This window comes from Platalea leucorodia, assembly GCF_965183815.1.
Source record: "Platalea leucorodia genome assembly, chromosome: 4".
Classification (NCBI taxonomy): Eukaryota; Metazoa; Chordata; class Aves; order Pelecaniformes; family Threskiornithidae; genus Platalea; species Platalea leucorodia.
The window spans coordinates 58,498,869-58,522,421 of record NC_138826.1 but is presented as its reverse complement, the minus strand read 5'-3'; the positions used below and the strand labels follow the sequence as shown (position 1 = coordinate 58,522,421).

Sequence of the window (23,553 nt, the reverse complement as noted above, 5' to 3'; positions counted from 1 at the left end):
GTTGTGTTGACATTTGCATGTAGTAATTCTAATTCACCAAAAATCATAGCTTGAAGAGATGAGCAGTGTTTGGCATCTGAGAAGAAGATGACTCAAAATGATCAAAGTGGGTAGGTCCCAACAGAAACAATCTTTACCAGCAGGAAGGCTGCCTGGTTTAACGCTCCTAGCCTGCAATGACAGGCCCTCTGAGGGCTGTCTGCCTTCTGATGCCTGTAGGGAGAAGCACCACGTGGTTTTATTGGTGGGAATTGTCCCAGGAAGGGTTTGTGTCCATTAAGTGCAGGTGACTGCAGCTGACTTCATCTCTGTTCACAGGAGAGGGAGAGGGAGTGCCTTAGGTCTGGAGAGCCTGAAGAGCAAGATGGGCCGGAGCCAAGAGCAGCCCTGGCGCTGGGTGTATTGAATCACACTGAATGCTGCTGCCTTGTTTTGCCCAAACATTTCTTGGCTGTGACTGGAGCTTAGAGGTTGGCCCTGAGGTGGCTGCTTACACCTACACTGTGGACACCTAAGGTTAGGTGAGATGAATGCCCCCTGAGAGACTGCTGCCCGTGACCTGGGAGTAAAGGACAAGTATGGCCAGTGCAGAGTGTTTCAAATATGGAAAAAGTGTTTCAAAAAACCAAACCAAACCAACAACCCACAAACACACCAAAAAACAAAGGGGCAAGCACTGCCCCTTGTAAATTCTGATTCTCTTGTTTGCCTATGATAAGTAATATTTAGCATTAAGATTTGTGCTCCAATACCTCTTCCATATTTTTTTGCCACATCTTAAGGCTGCGTGTTACATTGTTTTGGAAATGTTGGTTGGAAATATTTGGATGACCTCCATCTGAAAAGCATATTAGATATTCTAGGGACTTGTGTGTGTATATATATTTTAGAATATCTTATGTGATCTCAATATATCAGTGTACTGAGCAGAATATTTGCACATTGTGGTTTTTTTCCTGTTGGAATAAATGAGAATAAGTACTAACAACACCTAAAGCTGTAATGTATCTGAGGTCCATTGTCCTGTCTCTCTCATAACCGTAACACTCCAGCCAAAAGTGCAAGTTTTGTTCACACCTCATTTGAAAACAAAAGCTTTGGTTTTTTTAATTACATAAAAAGACTAAGTTCTTTTTGCATTTGTCATGGGGTAAGGGAGCACCAGGCAACATGACACTGGTAAGCTGAATTCACCAAGTAGACCAAGGGAGGAATAGCCTGGCAGGGAGAGTGTTACATAGGCACAGAAGGAGTCTTGGTACATACGAGCTACAGATGTGAAAGTTACAGGAGAACAATACCTGGAAGTATTCACAAGGTATAATATTATGTGTCTCTCATCCACCACTCCAGTGAGTCAGCGTAGTCTCACCTGGGGGAAATACAAAACTTAACTCTGACTTGTCCCAGGCTCTGGGCAGTGCCTCAGCACTAACAGATAATAGTACACCTTGTGTCCTCATAATTTTGGATATCTGTGTAGTGATGTTTCCCCATGGTCCCCTTTATTGTGGGTTTTTAAAGCTAGATGTCGGCACAGGCTCGCAGTCAGATCAGTCCACACCATGTAGCTTTCCAGCACTTCCAGCTATTGTTCTCCTGTCACTGTCACATCCATAGCTCACATGTCCCAAGACTCCTCACACAATTCTCGTTTGCACTGCCTGGTCAGCCGTCATTCATTATAGCCAGTTATTCTACTCCTGATCAAGGCAATATCTTGATGTTCCTGTGGCATTCCACCTCTCAGCCTTTCTGTCATCTGTCAAACATCTTTCATACATGCACTCATACTTACAAACTAATGATGTACAATGCAAGTAGCTCAAGCTTGTATAAGTGTATTCATTTTTTGCACACTAAATTACAACAGAAGTTAGTGTGGCACAAGCAGTAAGTCAGTCAGCATTGGGTCTTAATACTATTAACCATTACAAAAGCAGTTTTTTTGTTAATCGTCTTGTTCTCAAGAAGTTTCCAGACCACCCCATTGCTCAAGATAGAACTCAAACTTCATGTGCTTTTGTCAGACCCTACAGCTAGATCTGGTGTGGATGTTGTAGATCAGAACACAGTAGTTGTACTGCAGGTGCCCTGTGTTCGCCAGCCAAAGGCACATTGCACATATAGACCCCTGAAGTGCCATGTTGTTAAAACACCTCCTAGCTATCCTAGCACTGCCCAGCAAGGCTCACCTGCATCCTCCACCATGAGCAACAGGCTTTGTCAGGGGAAAGCTTTACTCATACACATAGTTACAGAGACTTGTCCCAGTTACCATGCCAGTGAGTCAGCACAGCAGAGCCTGGAGGGAACATAACACTTGCTCCAGTGTCAGGCTCTGGGCAGAAGCTCAGTATTAACACTTAACAGTTCCACCTTGCACCCTCTGCTTCTATGCAGTATCAAACACCTGCTTAACGCAGTCTCCCCTCTCCCCCCAGTCTCTGTTACTCAGGTTTTTATAGCCAGATGTCAGGACAGGCTAGCAGCCACATCAGTCCACAGTGATACCACTGTACAGCCTTCCAGCAGTTTCAGGGGTTGGTGTCCTGTTGCTTGTTGATCCAAGGTCCATACTAAGGCTTGTCATACTCTACTGTTCTTGTCAGCATTGCTCTGTCAACCAAAGCTTATTATACCAAGTTATTCAACCTCTGATCAAGACAAGATCTTGATGCTCCTGTGACATCATTTAAAATTGATTATAGATGATTGTTTCCAATGACATTGTTGATGCAAGTAGCTTCATTTGTCAATTTTTCACATTAGACTAGAACTTCCAAACCAGCAGTAATCTAAACATTTTTTATTTTGCATAATAAAATTGAACACTAATCTCTGTCCAGTTTCAGCCTCTAAAAGAATCCAATTGAAATAAGGCCCAGCATGAGTTGGTATGCATCTGTAGGTCTGGACATTTCCCCCATTTATTCTTCTTTCCCAGAAAGCTTTGGACTGTGCTTTAGAAGTGAAGTTAATTGTTGTTTCTTGTCTTCAGGCAGTGATTATGTAGTGCATTCTTTCAGGATGGATCCTCTGTGCTCACATATCCTTACCCTGCAGCCTTAAGTAGTATTGATGCCAGACAGAAGATAAAAAAAAAAAAAAATCAGTTGCTAGTTCATTCTTTGTGTTTTCTGCTTTGCTTTCAGCCATGCAGAGACACTCATCTAATGAGTAGATAATTATTATAGCCCATGTTTTGTTCTTTAGAACAATTTCACTATTTCCTTCCACCAAAGAAGAAAAACCCAAACAAAGTCACTGAATACATATACTATGACTTTGCTGGCAGAAGAGATACAGTGTGCAAGCTACATAGTGGACAACTCTAGGCAACAGTAGAAGCTCATTAGTCCCCAGAGGCCTGCAGGAGGGCAGGATAAAACTATTTTCAGTATTCTGCGTTGAAAGGGTACTCCTTGTGATTTTTGCACCTGGAGGAAATCAAAGAGGAAAGGTTACTCTCAGGGCTGAAATAAATGCTATATAGAACTACACTGGGTATATAGAGGAGCCTTCAAGGGAGGCTCTGAACTGCATAACTGCAGAATGAATTTAAGAGACTTATTAGTATAGAAATGGCATACATGATCAACAAGTTAAAGTCTTTTCCTGTTATTCAGGCACTGAACAGTGGTGGGACCAAATTACTTTCTAGTTAAAGAGTTAAAGTTCACACTGCTGACAGAGCAAACAGCTGTTTCTGTGACCTTGCTATAGGCTTCCAAGATGCACATCTGCAAGCAGTCATTCTTCATACTGCACTTCAGATGGTCATTCCCTCCCCCAACCACGTACATAAGAGCTGACATCAGTTTATAATAACTCACAACAAAAAATTACCATAAGTTTAAAACTGCCTAATGCTCATTTCTCCAATATGGACACAGCCAAAGTTAATCAACTAGAACCTTCCTTTTGGAATTCCAGGCACACAAAGTTTCCTGGAGAAAGGATTCACAGTGAATAAATAGTATGACTTATACTCATCCTTTAGTCAATAAAGTGAAAATATAACTCTACTGAGATGTTAAATAACAGATGTTTCATCCACCAAATGATTTCAGAATATACCCAATTTAAACAGCTATACCAGTACCTGTTAGATCAGAATAAAGATTATTGAAAATGTAAGAGTTTGAAGGAAACAAGCTGTCACTTACGTGATCATTTCACAGATCCTCCAGTTTCTGTTTAAGCTCAGAAGGGTTGCCATCTCCTCTTTAGTCAATTCAAAGTCAAACACCTAACAAGAGAAACAGCTGGAAATCACCTCTTTGAACAAATCAAATCAGAAGCAAGATTCACAAGATTAAAGAACAAGTTCACATCAGAAAGGGTGCTGGTTAAGCGTCACAGTTTAACCCCAGCCAGCAACTAAGCACCACACAGCCACTCACTCACTCCCCCCTGGTGGGATGCGGGGGAGAATCAGAAGGGTAAAAGTGAGAAAACTCATGGGTTGAGATAAAGACAGCTTAATAGGTAAAGCAAAAGCTGTGCACACAAGCAAAGCAAAACAAGGAATTCATTCACTGCTTCCCATTGGCAGGCAGGTGTGCAGCCATCTCCAGAAAAGCAGGGCTCCATCACAGGTCATGGTTACTTGGGAAGACAAATGCCATAACTCTGAATGTACCTCCCTTCCTTCTTCCCCCAGCTTTTAAGCTGAGCATGACGTCATATGGTATGGAATAGCCCTTTGGTCAGTGGGGGTCAGCTGTGACAGCTGTGTCCCCTCCCAGCTTCTTGTGCACCCCCAGCCTACTCACTGGTGGGGTGGGGTGAGAAGCAGAAAAGGCCTTGACTGTGTAAGCACTGCTCAGCAATAACGAAAACATCCCTGTATTATCAACACTGTTTCCAGCACAAATCCAAAACACAGCCCCATACTAGCTACTGTGAAGAAAATTAACTCTATCCCAGGCAAAACCAGCACAATTAGAAGTGATGGCTTCATGAGACAGGAAAAGGAAAAGAAGTATCTTTGGATTTTCAAGACTCTACTGGCAGAGGGAAGAAACAAACAAAAAAGACTGCCCATTGCAGTGACATGTGCCAGCTGTTCCAAGATATTTGGTGAGCACTTAGGGTTGCAGAATGCTTCTATTTGTGGAAGATGCATTTCTCTGCAATTCCAAAGAAACATCTGGAAGAGTTTCATATTTCAATAAATCCAGCTATGTTACTTCTGAAATCTTGATGTCCAGTATCAATAAAAAAGCCCCTGACTTAACAGTCAGAGGGGCAATGTGGTTTATGGACACCAGGACGCTTCCCTTAACATTGCTTACTCTGTATTTTGAGGAATGTTACTGCACTTGAACTCCAAGCAAGCCCTGCTTGCCAGTTCATGCACAAGTCACAGAACAGGAGACACTATGTAAGGTAGCTGATAACCTTATCAGCATAGTGTTTCCAAGAGCTGTCTATCCTTTTCTCCAGCTGTAGTTTTCATTGTAGCCCTAGCTTCCAGAGAGGGAGAAAAAGCCCAGTCCTCTTGCCTGAGGAGGACTTGGGAAGGGTGAAAAAGGGTCGCTGCTTGCTCTGCAGGGGGAAGGCATGCCATCCCTGAAGGGCACCACCCAGCTCACTCGTAATCACTCACCTTGAGGTTCTCCACAATGCGCTGTGGTGTGACAGACTTGGGAATCGCAATCACGTTTCTCTGGATCTGGAAGCGCAGGAGAACCTGCAGGAACAGACCACTGAGTCAGAGAGAGGACGGCTCCTGCTCTGAAGGAAGCAGCGCCTGTTCCAGCAGCTGTTTTCCCTAAGCTACACCGCCTCTGCAGAGCTGCATTTCAAGTCATTGCCGTTGCTGTGGCCTAGGTAGCGCTTCCTGGAGAGCAAAGAGCCCCCATGGAAGGCCTCCTTTCCCACCCAGCTTTGGGACAGTCACTTCCTTTTCTTCCCACCTGGACTCTCAGCAGTCTATGCAAGGCTTTCATTCTCTGCAAGAGGCCTTGAGAGGGGAAGTGACATCTGAAGATGGGTCAAGAATCTTTTTCTGGCTGAGGGCAAAGAGATAGTAGCATATATTGCAGGCCGCATAGTAAGCAACCTGCATTGCTTGTTAACACTGGAAAAGAGCACCACAGTTCACAGGGAACACTGCTGGAGGCTGTACCCTCTCTTCTGATGTAGTTTCCTTAATGGCTGCGTTACGGGAAGGAGTACCCACTACTGTCCAGCACCTACCCACCTGTGCTGGGGTTCTGTTGTGCTTGGCTGCAATCTCTTTGATCTTGGGGTCATCCAGAAGGGAAGGATTCTCTGGCTTAGCCCTACACAGAGATGAAAAGGAAGAAATGGCAAAGAATCACTCCAAAAGGATTCTACCTAGCATAAATAATTTAAAAAAAAACCCAAAGCCAACCAAAACCCACCCTGCACCATTACTGATTCAATTAGTCTGAATGCTTCAAACTTAAACCACACTAACCCACTTGGAAATTACCTGTCAGGGCGTCCAAGGGGACAATATGCTGTCACAGTGATCCCTTTGGATTGGCAATAGTTGATCAGCTTCTCCTGGGTAAGGTATGGATGACACTCGATCTGCCAACACAGGAGTAGAGACTGATAGTTTTAGAACTACTGTAGTGTTCCCATACTCCAGAGATTTTATTCTGAATCCTACTTATAGGCTGCCTTCATCCTACCCTGCATGTTGTCTGTGTGACAATACAAGACTAGAATTCTATAGGGCACCAACTTTTATATTGAGTCCTTATGTGCTTTTGGGGTTTTACTCTGAGATGCTTTATAGAAGTCATTGATTAGAGTCAGAATGATAGCTCGTGTCTAGATTCTTTATCCCTCCAGAGTGGATGCTTCATAGGGAAATACTCCAGAATTTGTAAACAGTGGTTCAACAAGGTGAGACAAAAAGGAAAGATTCTGGTCCTTTTTGTACCAAGAAATATCCACAGAGTGGGACTTAAGAGTACATGCTGTGTCTACTTTGTTCTCCCTTTTCTATCTCCTCATTCAACTGTAATACATCTTTATAATCCCTGGAAACTTCACCTGCAGTCATTCTGCAGCTTACCTGGTTATTTGCAGGCTTGTGCTTCAGTCCTGGCTTGTTCAAGATTCTTTCAGTCTGCTCTCGGTTAAAGTTGGAGATACCAATGGCTTTTACCAGACCAGCATCCACCAGCTCTTCCATGGCCTAACAGAAAGAGGAGCAAAGGCACCATCCAGCATACAAGACATGATCTGAATGCATTCTTCCTGGTATGGCTTGTTTCCCTTCATGGGAAGCACAAAATAGCTGTTTGGACTTGCCAAGTTTTTGATTCTCAGGGGGAAAAGTGGGTACTGGTAGTATCCGTGCCATGTCTTCCATCACACCAAAGCCGAAAATCATTGCTGAGACTTAAATTCACTGAGTCTGTGAGGAAAAGAAGGCTAAATCTACTATTGTCACAGCACTGGAGGGCTATGCACTAGGAGGATGGCAGGGTCACGACTTAAGTGTCTATTTCTGCAAAACCTGTTTGGGCAGTTCAAGAACTGCATGAGAACTGTGGTGAAGAAAAATCGTACAGTTATGGTCATGTAAATAACTTTTTCTAACCTCAGTCTAGTCTGCAGCTCCACTGAAAGTGACTGCGCAGCTCAGTGACTTGAGGTGCTAATCCACAGTCAATAGGAACAGTAGCTTGACTAAGCATGCACATTTTTAAAAGCTACCACATAGTTTTTGTGAATTCTTTCCAACTAATTCTGCATACACACATGAGCCATTCTGTGATGGCTGAAACTAACACCACTGCTGAGGACAGAAGACACTATTCTCCCACTGTGGCTGAACTTACCTCCCACGTCTGTAGAATATCTGTGTTGCTGGGTATAGACATGCCTTTGTCATCTGTGGGAAACAGCTCCTCTCCTGCCTGTCAGGGACAAAGAAAATGCTTCAAAATCTGTTGCGAAGTTCACTTAATACCGTGAGAGCTCACAATCACGACAGCTTAAACTTCTAGCACAAGCAAGAACACTAACTCTTGTCTACATTCAGTCATTCCTTCCTGAGGAGCGGGAGGAATTGAAGGCATTTTTGCCAGTGACCATTCCCATAAAGACCAGTTTTTCTGCTGGACCCCTCAAACTGATGACTCACCCAAACACCTACAGGGAAACAAACCACAGAACTATAGCTTCCAGTCTCATACATGTTCACTTCACGTATTGTTCTTTTGTGCCCCCTTAGGAAGAACTGTTCTGTTCTTTTTCCAGAAGAGCATCAGGGGACTTACGTACTGGGAACATGCAGCTTTGGTCTATACAACACCAGATCTGCTGAAAAGAGGTATTATGTGCAGTGACAGTTCTTCTGTGACAAAGCTCAGTGTAAAGCTGCTAATACTAGGAAAATTAGAAGAGCCTTTGTGTATAAGTTATGAAAAGACACCAAGATTGAGCTGTGTTTAACAGTTTCACTTTCATGGCTTTGTTAATATAAAGCTAAAATAGAGTATGAAATAAAGATGAGCATCTCTAAAGCAACAGGTAGGATGGAGACTGATCAAACTGTAGGAAGAAGGAAAGGCTAAGACTAGAACTAGTCAACCTGAGACACCAGCTCCTTCACTAATCTGTGGGACAGTTTAGGCTGCCAAGAAGTTTCACCTTTTAAATTCCTGTCTCAGTGGAACTACCCTAAGGCTCCTACAGGCAAGGTCACCTCTATCTGTACTGCATTAAGGACTTTGTGATTAAAGAGAGAAATGGAAAACAGAAATACTTTCTCTTGTTCTGTGATTCTGTAACACAGAGGAAAATTTCCGACAGGCAGCAAAGCGCAGCCCTCCTTCCTGCAAGTGGTAATTTTGAGATAAGCATACACTGATTTGTAAGAGAAAGGGAGAGCAGCCTATCTTATGCTTGCAGCTGGGAGACCTGCCCCTAGTTTTCACACCATCATTCCCAGGATCAAAGGGGTATGCAAGCAATGCTGTCAGGGGCAGAGATCAAGAGCCTGGCTCACATGGCCAGAGTAAAGCTGAGCACCCAAGCAGTGACGGTACACACAACAGACCCACGATCATCTTTGTCAGCCAGAGCAATTGTTGGGCTGTAAAGCCATATACCTCCCCAAAAGCAGTAGTCACAAGAAACAAAGCCAAGGGCATTGCCGCTACTGTACCTTCAAACCAAAAGGCCAGTGCATGAGGTAGAGATCCAGGTAATCCAGTTTCAGGGCAGCAAGAGTCTTCTGGCAGGCTCCCTTCACCAGAGGTTTGTCATGAAACGTACACCATAGCTAGAGACAAAAAGCCAAGGCACACCGTGACCTCCTGGGTTAAAGCTCTCAGGTACTCTCCTGCACAGGACAAACGCTTCATCTTCTTTGGAAGGTGATGTGGAATGAGGCCATCCTAGTGCTCTTCAGATGGGGCTTGCTCTGTGAGCAGGACTGGCCAGTCACGCTGAAGGCAGTATGTCCAGTGGCAGCACATGTATTTGAGTAGGATCATAATAGAGAAAGTCCAATGGTTCCAGTAGTTAAGACATTATGTGTGCTACCCCCTTTTACACAGGCTCTGCCTTTGCAATAGGTGGCTTTTAAATGAAGACATATATCTGTCATTCCTGACCATGCCTAAAACTCCTGCATTGACTTTAGCAGGCAAAGCCAAGAAAATACAAAAAAGCCACCAAGAAGTGGTTGGCACCAACCTTTACCAAGGTAAGAAGTAGCTTCAGAATGCAGCTAAATGTCCTGTTTTCCTTAGTAAGCAAGAGAAAGAGAACCCGCCAACCACACCTTCCCTGGGACATGTGCTGAGCAGATTACACTGTCCCAAGGTGCCCAGAGCCTCATCTTCCTCACACAGCAGAGACACCCCTTTGGCAGGGCTGCGAGCCCAGCAGCCGGAACAAGCCGCAGCCACTGCGGGTCTCGTCTCCTCTGCTGCGCTTTAGCAGTCAGTGAGGTGCTGTTACCAAGTTGGTTCTGCCTCTGTATCAGCCCCTGACACCAAGCGATCTCAGACCTCGGCATCACTGGTTTCTGCCTTGCTTGGTGCTACCTGGCCCACTCTGCCTTCTCCTGCTTCCCTTCTCCCGCACCGGTGCTCGGCAGGTGGCCGCTCTGCTCCAGCAGAGCTATGAGATGCAGGGCCAGGTTCCTCCTCATCCATCCCCAGTGCTTCTAGGTCTCCTCACCAGAGTGCCAGACCACAGCAGGGCTGTGCTGCTCAACTTCTCAGTAGATTTTGAGGGGAAAATCACAGTCTTGAGTTCCCTCAGTGCTAGCGGATTGACTGGTGAAGAAAGCTGCCACCAGAGAGTTAGGATAAGTTATTCTTCTCTCTGCTCAAAGCTCAGGGAATTCTCTCTTCTTGTTGCCATTGGGTAACAGCTACAATAATAAAAATTACTATCAGTGGGTAGGAAAGGATCAAACTGTATCACTGTGCTGATGGGGTAAAAGAAGAAAGTAGTATTGGGAGTGATCTCATTTACATTACGAGTGTCTCTAATGCTACAGCATAAAGCTACTTTAATTTCCCACTGTAAAAATATCACAGGTAAAGCTGGTCTGTCCATGATCCAAGACTATCTGATCCTTACCTTACTGACAATGAAGAGGTCCTCTCGTTTCACAACACCTTCCTTGATTTTCTGCTGGAGCCCTTCCCCAACTTCCCTCTCGTTCTGGTACACATAGGCACAGTCAAAGTGGCGGTACCCAGCGTCGATGGCAGCCATCACTGCAGCTTCCACCTTACCTGGGGGGGACTGAAGGAGAAGGGTACGATGTGTCTTGATGTAGGATTCTCACAAGCTGCTCCTTAGGTAGCTAGCGAGTAGATAAACACCCAAAGGGGCTTTAAGTGGAGCTTCTCCATAAAGCTTCCTTGAGTCTGTACACATCTTGAATGCAGGCTCCTGAGCTCAAAGGCAGCCTCCAGCCGCTCCTCCGTCACCCAGCTCCCAGGCGGGCCTCAGCCCAACAGCTTTGCAGAGCTGAGGCCCCAACACCGGGGCCGTTCCCCAGGGCCGGGCCAAGGCCTCCTCGCTTCCCCACACCACTTCCAGGAGGAGAAGCCCTCAGCGGCTGCCAGCTGGGGGGGTTCAGCCCAGCGGAGGGGCCTCAGCCCAGGCCTCGGCGCCCCGCGTCCCTGGGCAGAGCCCTGCAGCGGCGCAGGAGCTCGGGCTGCTGCGAGGGGGCAGCGGGCAGGGCGGGAGCCTCGGTGCCCAGCGCCGCAGCGGCCCCGCCGGAGCGAGGGGGGAACCCCGGCCGGGATGCCGCTGGCGGCGGCAGCGCTGCGCCCCCGCCGGGGGCGAGAGGCCGCGGCATGGCGGCGGCCCCGGGCCCCGCTGCAAGAGGACCCGCCGCGGCCGCGGTTACCTTCCACGTGCCCAGCCCCAGGAGGGGCACCTTGGCGGCGGCACCCAGCCGCACGCAGGTCGCCATGGCCCCACGCAGGAATGCGCCGCCCGCCGAGCGCTTTAGCAGCGGCCGGTCCCGCCCCGGGGCTGCCGGTACGGCCCTTCCCCGCGGGCGGCGCCCCCCGCCCACCCCGGCGGTTGGTAGCGCTCGGTCGTCCTCTCCTTTAGCAGCCAATCACCGCTCAAGCCCTGCCCCGATGGCAGCGCCGCCCAATCAGCAGCGCAGCGGGGCAACCAATGGGGATCCCCGCCGGTTGCTATGGTAAGGTCCGGGGGGAACTTCCTGCGGGTGGGGGTGTCCGGGGGGCTCCGCCGCGCCCCGGGGCCGCCCCCAGCGCCTCCTCCCCCGCTCCCGCTGCGGCCGGTTTGATATTTCTCCGAGAGCGGCGTTTCCCACCGGAGCCGACGCCCCAGTCAGGCGGGCCCGGCTGCTGAGGCCCGGCGCAGGGCACCCCTTGTGCGCGGCGGGCGGTTGCGGCCGGAGGCGGCGTCCGCCGGGGGCCCACGGCAGAGCCGGGCCGTAACGGCCGTGCCGGGGCCCAGCGGGCCTCACACCGGCTCCTTCAGGGCAGGCCAGCCCCGGCTCGGGCGAGCCTTCTGCTGGGGCTGAAATCGATTAAAAATCGGGGAGGTGCTGACCCCCCCAGGGTGCCCCCTCTGGGTCTCTGCTCCCGGTGAAGTTCCTATCAAAAGATAAGGGCTGAGGGCACCTGTGCCCCGATCCGGCTTGTGTTTGTGCAGGGTTCAGCACCCTGTCCCCGAGCCACGGGTTGTTCATGTGTATCTCGCTTGTGGTACGCGCTGGGGTGTTGCAACACGCCGTTGCAGTTCACCCCGTCGGGTTACCTGATGCAGAGCCTGTTTCATTCAGTGGCACTTTGGCCCACGATTTGTCATCGGTAAAGCCGGGGGGGAGTCCCGAAATGAGTCAATAAACAGGAGTCCCGGGGTAGGGCATGAGGCAGAGGTCTCTCAGCTCATGGAGCTGCTCGTTTGCTGCTGGCCGTGTGGTGGGTGGTTGTGAGCCATGGGCCAAGGAAGAGCTGAGCCCTTTTGGCTGGAGCAGCGTGTCCTCACGACAGTGATAGTGGCCTGGGCTGGTCCCAGGAGCCTTGCGATGCTGCGTGCTGATGAAGTGAGGTGGCTAGAGAAGCCTTGGTGTGGCTGGCTTGTGAGGCTGGGGAGCACCCTGTTCCCCTCTCCAGATGGGGCAAATGCAGGTTTCACTTGGGATAAGTGAGCTTATGAGTAATTTAGAAAATGATGAGTATAAACTGCTTCATTTTAAATGTTGGGGGAAAGTACTTTTTAGTATGTTTTCAAAGCTGCAGAAGAGCAGTGAGTTGTCAGTGAATGTCACAATGATCACATTGTCCCTCTGTCTGTAGGGAGATGCAGACTGTATTTCAAAATAAAATATTCAAGTGTAGAAATAAATGGTAGGTGACCTTTAATTTCACATTAGAAACTGACTTTGAAATTTTGGAGAGGCAAAATGTGCTGTACTGATGAGGTGGTCACAATGCAGTGAAAAAAACTTGATTTATCAGCAGGATCCTGTAAGTACTCCATAATGGTATGTTAGGGCTGCTTGGGAGGCTTTGATCTTCCCTTATACTTGGAGAATTGATTCAGGTACAAGCATAAGTTGGGAGTATGGTGCATTTTTCTCTAGGTGCCTCTCCCACAGCAGATGCCCAGGCTCTTTTTGCTTCATTTTTCTGAAGGCAGACAAGATAATTACTTTTTCTCTTTACTCTTCCTCCTGTTTTGTGTCAGTGCCATCAGCTGTCCTCAGCAGGATGTGGTGTTTCAGTTGAATCATGTAACAGTTATACAACTCAGGGCTTATCTTTCATCCTTTTTTGGGATTTCTTCTTCATAGATCTGCTCTAAGTGTGCCCAGCTTCTTGGGGGCTGGTTTGTTCACAAAAGTCAGTGAAAAATGCAAAATGACACATTTTGCCTTGGCTGCAATACATTTTCTCAAGTGAGTCTAAAGACCAGCTGAAGTGCCAGTTTGCCACTGCTCTCCTTTGTATTCCCAAGGCACTCAAGCTTGTGGTGCTGTGCTGGCGATTTATTAGTGTTAGCAGTGTCGCATTCAGAAGCAATCAACGGTGAGTGGGTTTCAAGCCTTGGTGTAGGACCTGCCAGAATCAATCAGATTTTGTACTGGAACAGCACCAAGGTGAACTGGTGCCATCAGAGACTCGTGTTCTGCAAGTCTGTGAAAGCTTGCAAAGCCCGGCTGTTTGGCCAGTAAGGTGGGATCTCTTACGAGAAGGAGGAGAAGACCCCGCAATATTTGGTCTCATTCTTCTGAGCGTGTCTTTTTGGGGAGAGGTTTCAGAGCCTTGTGTTCTTGTGGCAAGGAGCTGGGTAGGGTGCGATGACCGATAATGAGACTTGGTGGAGAGCATGGCTGAGAAATGCAATTTGCCCTTCCTCTCATTTTCTTCTGCGATTTTTGTGTTGCTTCCTCTGCGACCGCGTGTTCTCCTGTGAAGGTGGGTGCTTGGTTTTCCCCAATGGTTTCTTGAATGAGAGCTGCCGTGGTCTTTTAACAGAGGATTTTGGGCAGAAGGTTTGCATTTTGCTTTGCTGTTTGCGCCTGTTGGTGTGAGACTTTGCCCAGATCATGCCAAGACACGGGAGCTGTCAGTTCTTTCTCTCTCCTGAAGGCGTGGCTGGGGTTGTCAGATGATGGTAGGGCCTCTGGGAAAGAAGTATACTGAAAGAGGATGTTTATCTTGTTAAATGGAGCGCATCGGTTCAACTTCCAGATGCTCATTAAGGCAGGAATGCAGATAGGAGGATAGAGGTTTAATCCAACTCTAAGACCTTGGCCTCTTTCTTGCATTGAGTTCAGATCAAGCCAGGAGCATACTCTGAGGTAGCACCACCATCTCTGTGTCTTCTCAAGAGTTTTGTTGAAGGCTTTAGTCTTTGGTAATTCTGGTATTTGGCTACTAATCTGGTGAGCTGGTAAAACTGTGTATTTAAAATGAAACTCCAGAGACGAAACTGTGAGCACATACCCTCTCTCTCTGTGGCAGATCCAGGTCAGTTTGCCTGCCCTAAGCGGGCAGCTCCTGTCTTCTCATCCCCGACACCTAAGCCAGATTCAGCAAGATGAAGTGGCTAAACCCCTCTGATGTTCCCTTTTTTTCAATAGGTTGTTGTCTGTGCCCTGGGATGAGAGGAGAGACCCTTCCAGTGGCTGCAGGAGAGCCCTGCAGCGTGGGTGGGATGGGGCAGTAAGTGCTGCCCTTAGCCAAGGGGCATCTGGATGGATTTGTGTGCCTGTGCCCACAACGACGGCTCTGCAGTGACTTAGAGCAAGCGTTTGAGCAGGAGCTTTCCAAGGGAAAGAGCGTGTTTGCGAAGGCTGGTAGAACTTCCCTAAATGTTTGGCTCCCATGCCATAGCAAATATTGTACCCTCACTGGGTTCAATAACATGGTGTATTTTTTCACAGGATGGATGTCTTACCTCCGCCTGGAGCTTGCTGAGGGCTTTATGGGCTGCTTCATTCAGGAAGCTGGGAAACATATGGTCTTGGGCTCGATCTTTGTGAACTGAAAATGAAAATTTTGGGTCCTAAGGTGCTGGCAGTTTGGGCACAGCACCGAGGGGCTGAGCCTCCCCTGACCGAGGGGCAGACACCCGGGTTGTGTGGCATGTGAAATACCCCCCGGCACCCCTGGGGGCTGTGGCCGGAGCTCGGGGGCTGGTGGCCGGCGGGGAGGGGGCAACGCGGGTCTCCTCTGAGGGCTGGCTGCCCTCTGGTGCCCGCAGGGGAAAGTGCCGAGTGGCTTTGTTGTCCCAGGGAGGGTTCGTGTCCCCGAAGTGCAGGTGGCTGCAGCCGATCTCTCTGTGCGTCTCTGGGTAGGCGGGTTTTGGGTTTTTACTACACTAGATGGAAGACTTTCAGCCAATAATGTTTTTGCATTTTAAAATTAATTTTATTTAAAATATGGGACATTTCCGATGGAATTGTGGATACATGGGTTTTTTTTGTGTTTTGTCAACATCTGGTTTCTGCTGATGCAAGACTGAAGGCAGTCACTGAATGGTGGTTCAAACTCTCCCCATTTTCTGCTTAGCAGCTCTGCCCAGGCTATTCGGTAGTAATCCCCTCTTCTAATAAGCAGAAAATTATTACACCCCACGTTTTGTTCTGTAGAGCAATATTCTTTCCTTCTTCCAAAAAAAGAACTCAAATAAATTTCATGGGATAAACATCCTGTGTCTTTACTGGCAGCGCAGGGCAAACACAGTAAGAAAACCAGATAAATAGACAGCTCCAAGTTAGAGCAGAGGCACATGAGACGCCAGAGGTCTAGTGAAGGCCATGTTACGAGCATCTTTAGTATTCTGCATGGAAAGGGTACTCCTTGTGAGTTTTGGACCTGAAAAAAATCAAAGAGGGAATGTTATCTTCATGGGTGAAGTAAATGTTACATACAGGTGTACTGGGTGTGTGGAGGAGCCACCAAGGGAAAATCTGCATCACATAATTACAGGAAGAATATGTGGAGATATGTGTCCTCATTTCTCTAATACAGACAAAGATTAAATGAACATATAGAACCCATTTTTTATAATTCAAGTTAGAGTGTTTCCTCGAAACTGAATTCAAAATTAGGATGTAGTTTGTTTACATTGTTTTGTTTTGTTTTTTAAATGAAAATATTAAACCCTCTCCTGAAAAAGTATTTTTGGGACAAACCACTTGGAATTTGAGTTGGCATGTTTTTAATTAAACTGAATTTCATGCAACCTAGTAGCTGTGACACACAGTTCCTTGTAAAGAATATTCAAAATTTAAGAGTTGGAAGGAAACAGGCAGTGTCACTTACATGCTCATTGCACAGATCCTCCAGTTTCTGTTAAAGCTGAGAATGGTTGCCATCTCCTCTTCAGTCAATTCAAAGTCAAACACCTAACGAGAAACAGCTGGAAATCACTTCTTTGAAAAATCAAACAGTGTGAAGAAAGACAAGACTAGAAAGCAGCTCCGCACCAGAGGGTCCATTTTCAGTCGTGGACCACTGAATTAGCAGTCAGAGGAACAACTTGTTTTATGGACACAAGAACTGTTTTGTGAACATTGCTTATTCTATGTAAGACTTTTCTGGCATGTTACTGTGTGTGGGCTCCAAGCAAGCTGTGCCTGCTGATTCATCCGCAAGCCATGGAACAGGAAACGTCATATAAGACCTGTTCATCTGTCCTCTCCAAAGGTAGGCCTGGCTTAACCCTCAGTAGAGTGTAGGTAACCATAAAGAAAGAAAAAGCCCAGTCCTCTTGCCTGAGGAGGACTTGGGAAGGGTGAAAAAGGGTCGCTGCTTGCTCTGCAGGGGGAAGGCATGCCATCCCTGAAGGGCACCACCCAGCTCACTCGTAATCACTCACCTTGAGGTTCTCCACAATGCGCTGTGGTGTGACAGACTTGGGAATCGCAATCACGTTTCTCTGGATCTGGAAGCGCAGGAGAACCTGCAGGAACAGACCACTGAGTCAGAGAGAGGACGGCTCCTGCTCTGAAGGAAGCAGCGCCTGTTCCAGCAGCTGTTTTCCCTAAGCTACACCGCCTCTGCAGAGCTGCATTTCAAGTCATTGCCGTTGCTGTGGCCTAGGTAGCGCTTCCTGGAGAGCAAAGAGCCCCCATGGAAGGCCTCCTTTCCCACCCAGCTTTGGGACAGTCAATTCCTTTTCTTCCCACCTGGACTCTCAGCAGTCTATGCAAGGCTTTCATTCTCTGCAAGAGGCCTTGAGAGGGGAAGTGACATCTGAAGATGGGTCAAGAATCTTTTTCTGGCTGAGGGCAAAGAGATAGTAGCATATATTGCAGGCCGCATAGTAAGCAACCTGCATTGCTTGTTAACACTGGAAAAGAGCACCACAGTTCACAGGGAACACTGCTGGAGGCTGTACCCTCTCTTCTGATGTAGTTTCCTTAATGGCTGCGTTACGGGAAGGAGTACCCACTACTGTCCAGCACCTACCCACCTGTGCTGGGGTTTTGTTGTGCTTGGCTGCAATCTCTTTGATCTTGGGGTCATCCAGAAGGGAAGGATCCTCTGGCTTAGCCCTACACAGACAAAAGTTAAGATCAGTGGTGAGGAACCTCCATAGAGAGATCCAACCTAGCAACGGAGGTACGTATCTAGATGAATGATTAATGATCCTCTTGTAGTCTCAATGTTTCAAGCATAATTCGTGCCAGCTCTCTTGCAAATTGCAAAGCAATCTTACCATGGCCTGTCAGGAGAGCCAAGAGGACAGTACGCTGTCACAGCAATCCCTTTGGATTGACAGTACTTGATCAGCTTCTCCTGGGTGAGGTATGGATGACATTCGATCTGCCAACACAAAGGCACAGAGGCTGGTAGTGGCAGAACTGTTGTAATACTTCTGTGCTCCATGGATTATCTCCTGATCCAATTACAGGCTGCCTTTTGCCCTAATTTGCCAGTGGCCTACGTCGTAATATGCATCCTTAGTATTGAAGACACTGATTTTTATACAAAGTGCTTATACATTTTTTTCTGCAGAGGTTTCACAAAGCTCATCTCTGGGTTCTTTATTCTTCCAGAAAGAATGTTTCACAGGGAAATACTCCAGCTTTTGTAAACAGCGTTTCAGCAAGGTGAGACAAAAAAGGAAGTATCCCAGTGCCTTGTGTACCCAGAAATATTCAGAATGGGATTTAAGAGTACAGGCTGTATTCTACTTTGTTCTCCCTTTTTCTATATCCTCATTCAGCTGCAATGAGATCTTTATAATACCTGAAAAATATTCACCTGCAGTCACTCTGCAGCTTACCTGGTTATTTGTGGGCTTGTACTTCAGTCTTGGTTTGTTTAGGATTCTTTCAATCTGCTCGTGGTTAAAGTTGGAGATTCCGATTGCTTTTGCCAGACCAGCATCCACCAGCTCTTCCATGGCCTAACACAGAGAAGCAAAATCATCATCCAGTATGGAAGACAGGTCATGAAGATGTTCTTCCTGATGTGGTTTGTTTCCTGTCACGAGCAGCACAAAATAACTATTTAGAGTTACAAAGTTCTCTGAGGGAAAAGCAGGTTCTGATACATTAATGCCATCTCATCCAAGCCCAAATGCTCATTCCCTGGGTTTGTGGAAATTCACACCAAATTGCATAAGGAAAAGAACGACGACACTCAGTAACCCAGTATTATGCAAGCACTGGAAGGCAGTGCCACATGCTGTGGGCCAGCTCTCCACCTAAAATGTCTTTATTTCTGTAAAATGGATTTGCGCAATTCAAGAAGGGCAGAAGAACTGTGGTGAAGACAATTGTACAGTTGTTACGGTCAAGCAAAGAACTTTTTCTAACCTCAGTCTGGTCTGCAGCTCCACTGAAAGTGATTGTGCAGCTGACTGTGGGTCAGGCGCTCAAATAAGGCACTCAGGAAATAGGAGTAACTAGGTAATGAGTAAGCATGCATGTTATGAAAAGCTACTTTGTACTGCCTTATGTTCCTTCCAACTAATTTTGCACGCATGAGACAACAGTTCTGTGACTGCTGAAAGTAATGAAAACATGGAAGAGACTGATGAGGACAGAGGACATGACTCTCTTGCTATGGCTGAACTTACCTCCCACGTCTGTAGAATATCAGTGTTGCTAGGTATAGACATGCCTTTGTCATCTTTGGGAAACAGCTCGTCTCCTGCCTGTCAATGAGAAAGAGAATGCTTGAAATAATCTCTGTTGGGACACTAGCTATGTAAAAGAACCAAACAGGAATGTAAGGAGCTAAATCTAATAGTGCATGAAAAAAAACTCAAGCAATTTTCATCGTAACTTTATTAATTCTGCAGTAATTTCTTATTCTTAGCTCATGCAGGGTCATGCCATTTTTGCCAGCTACTGTCCCAATAAAGACAGGTATTTCTGCTGGACCCATTGAAGTGATGATCCACAAAATGCATGCAGGGAAGCGATTTACTCGTAGAACAATATCCTGGAGTCTTATATGAGTTCCCTTCAAGTATTGTTCCGTTATGCACGTTTATGAATAATAGCTTCTTTAGTTGTTTCTAAAAAGGTATATGGAGGGTTGACTTTGGTCCTGTGAATGTACACATTTATACTGGAGTACATCTGCTGAAAAAGGTACTGCTGACAGATTTCCCATGGGGAGGCTCACTGTTTAAGCTCTATTAGGAAAATTAGAACAGCCTGTAACTAGACAGTATGGCCAATGTGTTTGAATGATTGGAATTTTCTAAATGCCACAATATTATACAGTTTCATTTGACAACTTTGTCCACATAAAGCTAACTAAAACAATATTGAGAGAGAGAAATGAAGTTGAGGAACTCAAAGGCATGAGGTAGAATACAGATTTTGATCTGGGTGTAGCAGAAAGGAAAGGATAAGAGTATATGTGTATATATATATACAAACTGACATAAATCCTTTGAAGTACATGTAGTCTGCGAAAGTTTGGTATTAAAAAGCCTCATCTTCTGAAATCCAAGGTCTGTGAAAAAACACTAAGGCCCCTACAGGCAAGGTCAGCTCAGTCTGGGCCATACTAAGTACTTGGTGATTAAAGAGAGAAATAGAAAACAGAAGCATTTGCTTTTGCCCTGTGATTCTGTAACATGCAGACAAAAGAATTTCTATCAGGCAGCAAAGCACAGTCCTTCTTCCTGCAAGGGCTAATTTTCAGATGAGCATGCTTTGGATTTGTAAAAGAAAGGGAAAGTGGCGTAGATTATGCTTGCGGCTGGGAGGCCTGATCTTAGCGCTAGGTCTGCCTCACTGGTATCAAAAGGGCAGAGGACGCTGTGCAAGCAGCAGTCTCAGGGGCAGAGATCAAGAGCCTGGCTCACGTGGCCAGAGTAAAGCTGAATGAGCAGCACCGGAGCAGTGCTGGTACACACAACAGGCACGTGGTCTTTCTGGGCTGGAGCAGTGGCAGTGCTGCAAGCGTTACTGGCAGTTCTGAGGAGCTCTCCCAGGTGGGAAAGCCAAGGGCATTGCTGTTACTGTACCTTGAACCCAAGAGGCCAGTGGATGAGGTAGAGATCCAGGTAATCCAGTTTCAGGTTGGCAAGAGTCTTCTGGCAGGCTCCCTTCACCAGAGGTTTGTCATAAAATGTGCACCATAGCTAGAGACAAAAAGCCAAGGCACACCGTGACCTCCTGGGTTAAAGCTCTCAGGTACTCTCCTGCACAGGACAGAAATGCTCCATCTTCTTTGGAAGGTGATGTGGAATGAGGCCATCCTAGTGCTCTTCAGATGGGGCTTGCTCCGTGAGCAGGACTGGTCCATGACACTGAGTGTGGTATGTGCTGTGGCAGTACACATGATCAGACATCTGTAGTAAAAACTATTGCGAGGTCAGACTTGTGTAAAAGAGGATGGCTTAGCTCAAGAAAGCTTTCTGTCAGATTAGACCATTTGTACATTTCCTGTAAAAAATTTAGCAGGCAAAGCCAAGAAAATACAAAAAAGCCACCAAGAAGTGGTTGGCACCAACCTTTACCAAGGTAAGAAGTAGCTTCAGAATGCAGCTAAATGTCCTGTTTTCCTTAGTAAGCAAGAGAAAGAGAACCCGCCAACCACACCTTCCCTGGGACATGTGCTGAGCAGATTACACTGTCCCAAGGTGCCCAGAGCCTCATCTTCCTCACACAGCAGAGACACCCCTTTGGCAGGGCTGCGAGCCCAGCAGCCGGAACAAGCCGCAGCCACTGCGGGTCTCGTCTCCTCTGCTGCGCTTTAGCAGTCAGTGAGGTGCTGTTACCAAGTTGGTTCTGCCTCTGTATCAGCCCCTGACGCCAAGCGATCTCAGACCTCGACATCACTGGTTTCTGCCTTGCTTGGTGCTACCTGGCCCACTCTGCCTTCTCCTGCTTCCCTTCTCCCGCACCGGTGCTCGGCAGGTGGCCTTTCCTCAGCCATCCCTCAGCACTTCTAGGTCTCCTCAGCAGAGTGCCAGACCACAGCAGGGTGCAGTCACAGCGTATCCTTCCTAACTCTCCATACAGAACGTGATGAAGCAGTAAGCTTGTATCAGGAGTTACTTGAATGATGTTATGAATTGCTTTATCCTACAGCATAAAGTTTGTCTCCAGTACTTAAGCTTCCTACTATGAAAATACTATAGGCAAAGCATTCCCTCACCCCTGCTCCAAGGTGGAAGATCATCAGATCCTTACCTTACTGACGATGAAGAGGTCCTCTCGTTTCACAACACCTTCCTTGATTTTCTGCTGGATCCCCTCCCCAACTTCATTCTCATTCTGGTACACGTAGGCACAGTCAAAGTGGCGGTACCCAGCGTCGATGGCAGCCATCACTGCAGCTGTTACTTGCCCAGCTGGGGACTAAACATAATGCATAAATCTTAAGAATCTCAAATCAGTACATGTTAAATACCTGTATCCTAGCAAAATAAAAATAAGAAAGCCACCTTACTGAAGTCAATCTCCCCCTCCCCCAGGTTGTGTTATTTTTTCTTCACAAGAACAGTATTTCTTGCAGTCATAAACATGGGCTCCAGGGCTTGAAGCCAGTCTCTAGCCATTTCCCCATAGCCCCACTCCCACGCAGGCGCAGCCCAACAGCCAGGTACAGCAGAGCCCCCAAACCCAGGGCAGCTCTACAGAGCTGAACCAGGGGGAACCGAGTTTTGTGCAAGGGAGCTCTGCAATGCCAGTGCTTTTCTCTGAAGCCGTTACCTTCCAGGTGCCCAGCCCCACGAGGGGCATCTTCGCCCCGGTGCTCAGCTGCGTGTAGGTCGCCATGGCCCTCCACGCTGTCTGGGCAGCCCCACTGCAGCTGCCTTTTGCCCGGCCGGTTTAATAGTGACTGGTCACGGGCCAGCACAGGGGAAGATGGTGGGGCAGTGCCCGTGCTCTGGGCCCTCCCATATCCGGCAAACAAGGCTGCGGCTTTTTGTCTGTAGACTCACACAGGTTAATGTGAAAGCTGAAATCAATTACAAATCGCGGAGTTGATCACTCCCCTGGGGCGTGCAGTGGTGCGCCCTGCGGACCTTTCTTCCTGGTGAAGTTCCTATCAAAAGATAAGGTCTGAGGGCAGCTGTGCCCTGGTCCGGCTTGTGTTTGTGCAGGGTTCAGCTCCTGCAGCACCCTGTCCCCGAGCCACTGGTTGTTCATGTGTATCTCGCTTGTGGTACGCGCTGGGGCGTTGCAACACGCTGTTGCAGTTCACCCCATCGGGTTACCTGATGCAGAGCCTGTTTCATTCAGTGGCACTTTGGCCCACGATTTGTCATCGGTAAAGCCGGGGGGGAGTCCCGAAATGAGTCAATAAACAGGAGTCCCGGGGTAGGGCATGAGGCAGAGGTCTCTCAGCTCATGGAGCTGCTCTCTTGCTGCTGGCTGTGTGGTTGTTGGCTGTGAGCCATGGGCCAAGGAAAAGCTGAGCCCTTTTGGCTGGAGCAGCGTGTCCTCATGACAGTGATGGTGGCCTGGGCTGGTCTCCCCTTGACAGAGCCTTGTGACCCTGCGTGCTGATGAGGTGAGACGGCTAGAGAAACCTCGGCGTGAGTATCTACGCTTCACAGGCTGGGAAGTGAGGCACAGGGGAGAACAGGGAAGTTCACCCAGGACACGTGTGGCAAAGTTGAGAAGTAAAATTAAGTCCTCGTTTTCTCTCGATCTTAACAGGACCATCCCTCTGGTAAAACTCCAGAGTTGCCTGTTTTTGATTTTCACTTTTACTTCTCCTTATTGTACTAGTACAGACAACAGGTGTATCTCCATGGCTTGTTTGTTAGCAGCCAGTGCATTCATAAAGGAGAGATTCATAATGCAGAGAGAGAAGAGAAAAAGTGTCCTGTAGCTACATGGTCATCGCAGATGCCATGTATAATTAGTGTCATAAACTAATACACCCTTTTGCACAAAAATAGAACAGGATCCGGCTAATGGATGGGAGGGTGTATTTTAACGTTTGCACACACGGGGGCGGAGTTCAACTTGCGTGTGACTGCTGCTGTTGCATTTCTTCAATAATCTCTCAGCAGATTGAATTGCGTATTGCATTCCTTAGATTTTGTAATAATGAGAAGGTGGAAATCTCTCTTCCTCTGTCTCTTTTCCTAAAAAGGCTAAGAAGA

The 23,553-nt window shown here is 47.3% G+C and overlaps 2 protein-coding genes across 4 annotated transcripts in view; one reads left to right on the top strand and one right to left on the bottom strand.

Moving 5' to 3' along the window:
• Window positions 1–1,834: 1,834 nt before the first annotated feature.
• On the bottom strand, window positions 1,835–22,213 carry LOC309589649 (aldo-keto reductase family 1 member B1-like; the record flags this gene model as incomplete). 3 transcript variants are annotated; one of them, XM_082310051.1, is made up of 10 exons in its annotated part: window positions 1,835–3,440; window positions 16,281–16,363; window positions 16,837–16,920; window positions 17,434–17,515; window positions 17,680–17,786; window positions 18,250–18,372; window positions 19,048–19,125; window positions 20,455–20,571; window positions 21,626–21,793; window positions 22,148–22,213. In XM_082310051.1, the coding sequence occupies 10 exons, from the start codon at window positions 22,211–22,213 to the stop codon at window positions 3,398–3,400; spliced, it is 951 nt and encodes a 316-aa protein (XP_082166177.1). The 3 variants fall into 3 exon arrangements, with proteins under 3 accessions (XP_082166177.1, XP_082166175.1, XP_082166176.1); XM_082310049.1 differs by lacking the exons at window positions 16,281–16,363; window positions 16,837–16,920; window positions 17,434–17,515; ... (4 more) ...; window positions 21,626–21,793; window positions 22,148–22,213 and adding exons at window positions 4,170–4,252; window positions 5,615–5,698; window positions 6,212–6,293; ... (4 more) ...; window positions 10,594–10,761; window positions 11,375–11,484; XM_082310050.1 differs by lacking the exon at window positions 1,835–3,440 and adding an exon at window positions 15,788–15,830.
• The window catches only part of BPGM (bisphosphoglycerate mutase), a 38,373-nt gene continuing 26,481 nt past the window's right edge, over window positions 11,662–23,553 (top strand). The window contains exon 1 of the mRNA XM_082310054.1: window positions 11,662–11,677. The gene's annotated coding sequence lies outside the window, so the exon portion shown is untranslated. The remainder of the gene's footprint in view (window positions 11,678–23,553) is intronic.